At 39.0% G+C, this 10,539-nt stretch overlaps 1 protein-coding gene across 3 annotated transcripts; it reads right to left on the bottom strand.

The window, feature by feature from the left end:
- Positions 1 to 241: 241 nt before the first annotated feature.
- LOC311077133 (uncharacterized protein) lies at positions 242 to 7,022 on the bottom strand. 3 transcript variants are annotated; one of them, XM_084138945.1, is made up of 8 exons: positions 6,625 to 7,022; positions 5,449 to 6,086; positions 4,869 to 5,350; positions 2,175 to 2,251; positions 1,811 to 1,988; positions 1,574 to 1,650; positions 1,100 to 1,467; positions 242 to 929 (listed from the first exon to the last, which is right to left on the bottom strand). In XM_084138945.1, the coding sequence occupies exons 2-7, from the start codon at positions 5,954 to 5,956 to the stop codon at positions 1,413 to 1,415; spliced, it is 1,377 nt and encodes a 458-aa protein (XP_083995071.1). In that variant the 5' UTR covers positions 5,957 to 6,086; positions 6,625 to 7,022; the 3' UTR covers positions 242 to 929; positions 1,100 to 1,412. The 3 variants fall into 3 exon arrangements, with proteins under 3 accessions (XP_083995071.1, XP_083995070.1, XP_083995072.1); XM_084138944.1 differs by having other exon boundaries at positions 1,100 to 1,650; XM_084138946.1 differs by lacking the exon at positions 1,574 to 1,650.
- Positions 7,023 to 10,539: the final 3,517 nt, after the last annotated feature.

The following is a 10,539-nucleotide window of genomic DNA, read 5'->3' as shown; positions in this document are numbered from 1 at the left end:
AGTTTTACAAGTTGTAAATAGTTAAAATTTGTTATACTTACAAAAATTTACATGTCATAAATAAAAATGTGAAAACACATACTATGAAGACTAATTTGTGTTTCAGTTTTACATGTTGTAAATGGTTCATTTGTTTTAATAAAAATCTAAATGTCATAAATATATACAAACACATACTTTGAAGACCCTAATTAAATAAGATAATTAAGAAAAATAAGACATAATATGGAAAATTGTTTATTACACATCTGTAGATAGAGAAAGATTATTCACTGCAAATTATTTAAACTAAAATAAAATAACGTCATTATATACAGGGATACTTAGTGTACAGATGTTATTTCAATATTTACTCCTTGTCTGTACATAACACAAACTATTTAAACATGTACACCAACATTCAAAGTAGGCATTCTATGACAGCTTCAAAGCTGGACCATTATAAACCACGCAAGTAACTGGTTAAAGTGCTACAGCCCTCCAGTCTTTTAGCCTGGCACGCATCCATTGCCATAAGTCCTTGTAATTGAGCTTGGACAGAATGTTTCTGTCAAAGGTAGGAAATGCAGAGAAATGTCTTCCCGGTTGGTGTTTGAAAACTTCTGTCTTCCTAAATACTTCTAGTACAGTTAAAATGTTGTTTTGGAGATCAGCTGCATGGTGGATGCCACTAGGCTGGGATAGCTGGAGCTCTCTGTCTGCTGTGTCCATCAGGTTTTTTAATACACCAGCAGATCTGCTGACCCTATCAGCTGTTTGCTCTGTAAGGTTAGTGCCTTTGTTCCTCAAAAATGATTTAAGGAAGTTGTTGAGGTGCTCGAGGTGCAGATCAAGAGGTATATTTTTCCCTTTTCCACCCCTGTTATTCCAGAATCGATTCCAGGTTACATCGTGTGCAACTCGAGGAGACAGTGTTGCATTGACTTGTACTGTTAAGAGAAAAGTGCTGTATGCATATTGAGTGTGCCCGTAAGCCTTGTAAATCAGTAGTGCCACCTTGTACAGCCTTATCATGCACTGCAAAATTAAATCTGCAGACAAGAAATTTTTTTATTTGATTCCTTAATGTAATCCTTTAAACACAATGTAGCAAACAAACCTGTGACATCATCCAAATGGAAATGTTCCATTGCTGCCGCAAGGAAAAGTGCTGTCGTGTCAATCTGCACAAACTGTTTGTAAGCGTTGTATGCACTATGTGGGCCTTTTTTCGCATTGCTGCATCTGTAAATCACATAGCAGTTATTAAAATGGTGTATGAAACATATCCACTAAAGATTCAAATCATAGTTCATAAATTCATGATGGCGTGTTTTTGTTAGTAGTACTAATAACCCCATTTTCCCTTAAACGACCAACGGAAAGCAGCTGAATTCATGGTGGCTGTCCTTTTCCAGAAAATTACACACAGTTCATACATCCACGCCAAATTCATGGTTGGCAAAGATCATCTTTAGGGGAGGACTCCTTGGGAAACATGTAGAGAGAAATATATTTTATAAGATACACAGTAATGACTGGAAATATGACCTTAATATGAAGACACATTTTTTTTGGTTTAGTACAATAGTACCTCAAGAGATTCATGTTGGCGAGTATTGTGCCATGGTCTTTGGCAGATGCTTCATTAAAGAAGATCTGATGATATATCTGTAATGCATATAAAAAAAAAAAATCATTGAACCAGTCCTTATAAAACCTAAAACATGATTAATTCTATAAGCCGTGAAAAGCGGTATTTAAAGTGTGCTTTTAGTAAATGACAATAGTGTATCAGGATCCATGTAGTTAACTATTAAAGTATACTGACCTCAAAGAGATTTCTAATTGCATGCCAGTCTTCAAATTTGAAAACGAGGCCTTCCAGCCGGTCTTCCTCTGTCTCCCCATCAGCAAACGCCAGCTGGATATTACGGCAATTGCCCTCCGTGAGCCTGTCACCACCGATCAAAATCTTCTCAAGCCCATCAGGACATCTTGGCACATACCTAGACAGAACTTGCATTAGAATATCAAATTTAAACACAATAGATCATTTTCTTTTACGCGTTTACACTATTCCTAATCTAAAAGCTTAATTTTCACTAATGCTTTAAGTCAATGGATAAGTCTAATACATGTATAGGAAACTGTCCCAGGATAAAATGAAAAAAAGATTAATTTTGCATATTTACTCCTTTTGAAGGTGCTGGAGCACATCCACCAAGTCGGCAGTTTTTGTTTCATCCTTGAATAGAAGTCCAAGTGGGTACTACAAAAGTTAAAGCATGACAATAAGTGCATTTAATTTGCAATTTGAAATATGAAATTACAACAGAAATAATTGATTTCTTATTTAACCCTCCTATTACCTTTGGGGTCAATTTGACCCCATTCAGTGTTTAACGTCTCAAAATACATACTTTAAAAAATTTTTTTTGCTTCAAATTTAAAGACTTTTCCTAATTTAATGGGGACAACTGGGTAAACATAAAATTAACATGATGATAGGTTTTCAATGTTCTGTACGTACTTTTGTAGCATCGGTGTTCTTTGGGGTCAATTTGACCCCAGGCTCATTTTGCTGTATAAAACATATAAGAAATATCATTTTTTTTGTTGTTCACACATTGGTGATTAGGCACAAATCCCACATTTATTCTGGATGATATTGAGGTCATTATAAGTTGAGATTTTATGATCTTCAAAAACCTTCCCTCTGCTTTAGGGCCCTAACCTGACATTACCATATAGGCCTACTTGAAGTATTGCGAGAACCACTGATAGTTCACACGATATAGTGGAGGGGGGAATCATAATTCTCACAAGAAATTAGATATTTCCAGTGCCAATTATATATTTCCAGGGAAGGGAAAACATAATTCTTGCAAGAACTTTGATATTTTGTTCCGTGGGGGAGGGGAAAACATAATATAGGGGAGGAGCAAATGTATGAAAGCTTCCACAGAAGCCTTATAAACCATTTCTCTTTGTGCTTTGTGAGCTCTCTCTTTATGCTCTTTCTCAATTGAAAATTACCTCTTAGCAAAGTTTTTTGGGGGTTTTTTTGGGTTCTATACGGACCTATTCGCCAGCAAGACACCAGTCAACCCGCCCGAAATGCAGGACGACGCCATACCAGCCATCCCGTCAGTGTTGACCAGTGAGGTCAGGCATGCGATCCAGAACATCCAGAAAGACCGGCGCCAGGGCTGGACGGAATCGAGGCCGAGCTGCTCAAAGAGGGTGGACCGATGCTGTGGGCAGCATTGGCCAGCCGTTTCAGCCGCTACATGGCGCAGAGAAGAACACCAGATCAATGGAAGACGGCCAAGACAGTGCTGTTGTACAAGAAGGGTGACCGCGAACAGCTGAGGAATTATCGGCCAATCTGGCTCCTGCCGACCGTGTACAAGGTCTTCACCAAGGTGCTGTACAACCGACTAGCCAGGCAGTTGGACGAACAACAGCCACCCGAACAGGCCGGCTTCCGGTCTGGCTACAGCACAATGGACCACATCCACGTGCTGAACCAACTGCTCGAACGCTGCCGGAAGTACAAGATGCCCTTGGTACTGGCCTTCGTAGACTACGAGAAAGCCTTCGACAGCATAGAGATCAATGCCGTACTGCTCGCCCTACAACAACAGGGCATCTCCTACGAGTACGTGGACCTTTTGCGGGAGCTGAACAGCGGATGCGCCACCAACATCACCTTGTTCGACCGGACACTTCCCACTTGAATGACAGGGTACAGCTGTGGCCAAATTTGAAATTTTTGCTGCTTCAGTTGTTATGATGTTGATTCACATTTTTCTAGATTATTGTGCAGAGTGATCAGTGGCATTTTACATAATTTTAAAAAGCTTTATCACAAAACCCCAAATTTCACTGTTTTTGTCCTTGGCACCAAATTACCAGCTAACATCATTTTACTAATCATATCATCAGCACATGATTGCTATAAGGAAGGAAGAAGTGCTTCCAATCATTGTGTTCTTCTGTTAGCAATGGTTTCCTCCAAAGAAAGATGGAGGATCATCTTTGCATCAAAATGGCCTCCATTTACCAGATCATCAAGAGCTTCAAGAATAGAGGTTCGGCTGCAGTGAAGAAGGCTTTAGGATGTCCCAGAGTGTCCAGCAAGTACCAGGAACTTCTCCTGAGGAATCAGCTAGGGAATCGTGTCACCACCAGTGCAGAACTGCTCAATATTGGCAGCAGGTGGGTGTGAGAGCATCTGCACAAACAGCGAGGCCAAGACTTTTGGACAACGACCTGGTGTCAAGAAGGGCAGCAAAGAAGCCACTTCTCTCCAATAAAAACATCAAATATTGGCTGAAATTCTGCAGGAATTACAAGAATTGGACAGCAGAAGACTGGTGCAAAGTTAATGTATCTGATTAGAACATCTGGAAAATCGATTGTCCAGAGAAGAAAAGGTGAACGCTACCATGAGTCCTGTGTCGTGCCAACAGTGAGGCATCCTGAGACTATCAATGGGAGTGTCATATTGACCCCAAACCTATCCTTGATAAAATATATTATATAATATAATAAATAAATAGCTATTAAAACACCAAAAATATATATAATTTTTGAATTTTAGATAAATCAGTGACATTTTATAGTGATTTGCTAATTTGTCCATAGTCGTGCAATAGGTATTCTGGATGTATAAGGGGTGGGGGTGGGGGTGGGGGGTTGGTGGTGTTTTATTTAAAGGGCTATTTAAGTAGTCAACAAAGAAACATAAAGTACCTGACTTAAACCTTTGGGGAAAAAATCAAATTGTGGGGGTTTAAATTGGTGGGGTCAAATTGACCCCAGTGGGTAAAAGATGTTGGTAGATTTGAGGGTAACAGGAGGGTTAAGGACAATTAACTTACATGAGTGGATGGCTGGGTCATTTCTTCAGAGAACTGGCGGGGAATGTGGTGAACAACCACACTGGAGAGGGGCTTGAATGATTCCAAATAAGTTGTCAGGATTCGGCTCCCCAAAACAACGAATTCCCGACGCATACTGGCTTGTGTGTTCGGTCCAGGAAGTGAATTTCCAAGATCATATTCGATCAAAGAATTTGCTGGTTTCAGCTTGTCAAGGTGTAGTGATGTGACTCTGTTGATGACACACATGTGGTTGATCCAGTGTAATGACTTATTGGTTTGGCTGGTAGACTGATGATGCGTGTGAACGAAAAAGTCAAGGTTGTCGAATATGATCGAATATGTTTGAGGTGCCGATGAGGTTGTAAGTGCTGAGGCAGACAATGGAGTAACACCCAAATCGGCCAAGTCTTGGTCTGACAGTTTACTGAATGTGAAGACATCAACAGCATCCCCCTCCTTGCTTGTTTGATCAGTGGTCTCTGTGGTGTTGAAAAAATGAATCAAGTTAGTCATAATAGTAGAAATTAAAAATGCATATGTCAAAAGTATAACTAAAGGTTATATTAAACAAACTCACCTGATAAGGACAGTTCTTCAAGGCTTCTTTGAATAATCCTATCTTGTTCATCTGTGTTTTGCTGATTCAGGAATGACTCCAAGTCCCCTTTTAAGGACATCAATGGAAGAATACAGTATTGGGCCATTTCTTTCTGTTTGCCAACTGCATTGGAGTGTGTTGTAGAGATGCCCATTTTTGCTAGTCGCTGGAAAACTGCCTTTTTTGCCCCGCCATACAATAAAACTGAATTTATGTAATATGATAGGGCTGATAAATGGGGTTGTCTTCCTCTCAAAGCTATTGAGGCTGCAGCACAAATGTGTGGGAGAGAGTTTTTTGTGATTTTTGAAATAATGCTGAACAGGAAAGGGGTCAGCCGCTTCAGGTCAGCATGTAACTCCATAAATGAAAATGATTGTAGGTCTTGAGCACTTGATCTCCACACCATAAATTGGTTATGTTGGTTACACAGGGTCACACAGTCAGCCTCCACTATATCCAACACACTGGCTTGTAAATGGTCCATTACCTCAATATTTTTTTAAATAAGATTGGCAGCTCTAGTAAAATTCCTTTTTGCCAAATTCTCAACAATGCCAGCTATGTCAGATTGGCATGTCAGTGTTTTTTTTCTCAAAGCCGTACTTGATCACAACCTGAAATAACAACAAAAGGGTAATGAAGCATTAAAATTTAATTTGAAAATCTTACATTCATATGATAAATCTACATATAGGAGTATGTCTATGGTATGCTTAATTGTGGGGAGGTTATACAACAGTTAGCTTTACAGGCTCTAGCTCCCCTCCTATATGACTTGCTCTAACACCAAAATAATAAACAAGCGATACAGATGATCCGCAACGTCAGACGTTGCAAACATAAATAAGACATTAAACATGCGTGTGTCTCACGGATAGCCTGGCTCCGAGAGTCTAGTGGGAACAGGCTATCTCATGGAGACACTAAAAACAGAAATGGATAAGTCATGCAACATTCATTTGGTCAAAGTAACGCTAGCTGGCTTTAACTGATGGTGAAGGTCGGAGACTCCTAGTTAGGCTACGTTTTCAAACAAACTAACAGCTACTGTTGATAAAAATCACATGGATTCTTATCTGAGGCAATATAACTAAAGACAAAACAGTATGACAGAAACTTACAGATAAACAACATCTGGTTTAGTTTCCCTACCTCGGTCACACTGTTTCTCAATGGCATTTCACTTGATTTTCTGGACTTTTTAACGGCCCTTGGAGTTTTAGAGGGTGTGGGGTCTCGGTCTCTCTTGTCAGTGGAACTGGCATCTCCCTCCTGGCATGTCTCCTTCGTCTCCTCATTCTTCCACCTTTGAAATGTTTCCGTATCGCGCAGAAGCCTTGTGATCACTGTACAGCATTTGCGGCAGATCCGAAACGACCGCAGCGGCGTATTACTAATGATTAGACCCAGCTTCGACAACTGACTGCATACATCACTGTCCTTAGTGTCAAATATACATTTAGAATTTAAAATTGTTCCTTGAACTCTTAAATTCGCCAAACAAAACCTGCAGCTCTCGTTGACAGACATCTTCTAAACATCATTTGGACTTGTTGCTTCCGGCCGGTTTCGGCGCATAACATACGTCACGACCACACGTTAGCGATTGGCTATGGCAGATCCTGAGTGACACTGGGCAGATCCAATAGTTTTGAACTTTAACAGAGAACCCGCCTACAAGGAAGTAAACGTTTCTCAATGAAGAGGGGCCAGACTCTCTGTACAAATGAAATGTACGAGAGTCTGGTAGAACCAGGCTACCATATACTAGCGTTATAAGCTAATCTGTTTTTAGAGATACAACTCTTTACATTCGATTATCATGAAAACGCATCCCAGAGAACGATCAACTCAGTTACCATGTGTTAATTACCCCTAGGTTCATTTTTCACTGGAATTGTCTTTTAAACAGTCATCTCTACATTACAAAATTTGCCAAATAGGCCTATTTCACGCTGGGGAGAAAAAATGTTGCACTGCACTGTATTTATATGATGCCAAATAATTGTGTAAAAAAAAAAGTGCTTTATGTGCAGCCCAGAGACACATGATAACAAGATACAATAATATGTTTGATTAAAAGGCCATCCAAACATCATGTAGGTTGCCCTGTTTACAATGAGCCCAAAGTGTGTCAGACCACATCTGGTGATACAAAATAGTTCCACCATAAGGACAAATGTGCCATTTTTGACAATGGCAACATGTGATACTTTTCATTTGCAGGTGCATGATTCATTTGCATGATTGTTCCCAGTTCTGTGGTTGAGATTACATAATGATGAATAAAAAGAGATGATATGGAGCTCAGTTGGGAGATGTCAATTATGAAAGAGTTGTCTATTTGTAGTAGAACTTCTATCAAACATTTACAATGAATGTCATGGTATATAACCTTTTCCGTCCAAACTGCAATTCTGTTGTTTTTTTTGGCTATGAGTGGGTGCTCATATTCAGTCATTTGATCCAGTAGAACAACTTGTGATTATTAAATTTGGGTACGTATGTAAGCACGTAAGAACATGTAAAGATCAATGGCTTCCTCTGGAGAGGTTGGTGGATGAAGACTGTTTTCTGCCATGGCAAGGCAACAAATGTCAAACACTGTATTATCACAGGGATATGGTCCTCTCTCACGACATTCCTCCCTACAAGCCTGTATCTTCTGTTGGGATGCCTCTTTAAGGTACTCTCTAGCACCAAAAAGTTGGGGTAGGGTGTACATCATCACTGGACGTCCATCTGGAGACACAGCATTTCTGGATGGTCGAATTCTGTGAGTGTTCCAGAGGTGAACAACATCCTGCAGTTCTCTCTAAATATAAAGAAAAGAGTGGGAAAGTAAGAAAATTAGTCCACACCGTTGCAATACCACTTGCAGGCAAAACATATGGTCCAGTATGATACAGTAGAGCCGTTTCTCAAACAGTTTCATGCATGTTAAATTCTATATTTGAAAACAATAAATCTCTGTATGTTAAGATTTGTGTTATATGATCAAGGTCAGATAAGTCATCCCTCTCTGACATACTGTGTCCCACTAATGCAGAAACAATTTTCTTTCACCAAAATGTACATAAAAGTACCAGAATGAAATGAATAAAAGTAGGCTACTCATAGTGCGGTAAATTTTCCTTGTCAGTGTTTTACTATTATGATGTTTTTGGGTTAATATTAGATAGCAGTTTGTGCAACATCCACATAGCAGCATTAATATTGCAGCTGCAATAATGTTTGTGTTGCATTTTATTGTTGTAGATGTAGGCTGCTGCTAATTCTAACTACTTATACTGAGGTCCACTTATCTCTTAAAAAGTCAACTATATAGGAAAAATTGTGATCTACAAATTAAGTTAATAATCTAATTAAATAACTAATGGTCATCGCCCATTTGCTTCTGTTATGGAACAGTTGTTAGACCTATGAAATGAGATAATTATGCTGCATGTCACAACATGTTGGCGTATTGACAAAATCTATAGCTGAATAACATATCACAATTTATATGTCTAAAGCACATTTCTTACCTCTATTATTTCAAGACATGTGAACTGTATTAGACTTTTTTCTAGGAAGTCACCGGAGAAGTCGTCAGAATCTTTTAGATCTTGAAATAGGTTGATCCAGAACTGTGCATGCTGCTTCCTCAAAAATCCCCACCAATGCTCTATCCGTTGGTTATGATTGCTTGAGCCATACAAATAGCAATTTCTCGAAAAGTCGTCCGTATGATCATGTCTCAAGAACATCTGCATCTGTTCCATGTAACAGTTCTCTGTCCCTAAGTTTGAGCGAATTCGGGTGGCTGTCCCATTCCTTGATAACACCACATCAATAAAGTATCCAGCGATGACCTTGGGATCACTACTTGTAGAGTATGCATGTAGCCATATCATCATTCGTGAAAACCCGTCGATTGCACCATTGATGCAGATCCCATATGGTTTAAGTTTATCATATGAATCAACATGCCATAAAAAGTTTGGGCCTGGATTATGATACAAACGTCGCCGAAGACGATTGCGGCGCCTCAGTTGCACTCCATGGGGATCCAGTATTTTCAACAATTGCCTGATTGTCTCTTGTGTCACCACATAGCCAGCCTGAATGCATTTCAGATGCATCACCTTATATCCGTGAAGCATACCATATCGGTTCAACTGATCCTGGAGAAACACAGCAATGTCAAGCAGATCAGAATGTTCTTTTCGTCTGAACAGGCGCAAAGTCTTGAGGTGTCTGCGCAAAGTTGACGCACTAATAACAATACCATTTATATTACTTAAAGACAGCAGTATCTCCCAATGTCTCAAACCCAAAGTAAAATAAAACCGGATTAAACTTGAAAGGTGGGACATGTTTACTTCCATGCAATCCAGCTAAAATAGAGCTCCTGGCAGGATTTTGAGGGATCTCATTAATTCAGAAAAACAGAACAAAATATATATTTTTTTATGAAAAATTATCTCATAATTCTGAGATAATTAACTCATTAATTCAGAAAAACAGAGCAAAAAAAAATTTTTCATGAAAAATTATCTCGTAATTTTGAGATAATTAACTCGTTAATTCAGAAAAACAGAGCAAAAACTTTTTTTCATGAAAAATTATCTCGTAATTCTGAGATAATTAACTCGTTAATTCAGAAAAACAGAGCAAAAACTTTTTTTTCATGATAAATTATCTCGTAATTCTGAGATAATTAACTCGTTAATTCAGAAAAACAGAGTAGATTTTTTTTCCTCTAGTGAATGCAATACGCTTCCGTACATTCCTATTTTTAGCATCTTTTTTCATTTTGAATGATTGCTATAATTTTCTTAATAAAACCTCTGCAGTTGTGTTTAATAAGTCACCTTTCCCGAGATGTTTGTTAGGAATATGTTAATTCCCCTTCATGAGCTGGTAATGTATCTGTAAGTCCACTGAAGCGAGTTGTAGTTGAGAAGCCGCTTCAATAACCGAGAGAGAAACCATGACAGATCCTAGTGATGTCATATAGATGGAGAAGAGAAGCGGTCCCAGCACTGAGCCCTGAGGCACTCCAGTAGTTAGATATTGGGTCTT

The sequence above is a fragment of the Abramis brama genome, assembly GCF_963993115.1.
Source record: "Abramis brama genome assembly, contig: SCAFFOLD_148, whole genome shotgun sequence".
Taxonomy (NCBI): Eukaryota; Metazoa; Chordata; class Actinopteri; order Cypriniformes; family Leuciscidae; genus Abramis; species Abramis brama.
This window is presented reverse-complemented; position numbering and strand designations above follow the sequence as displayed.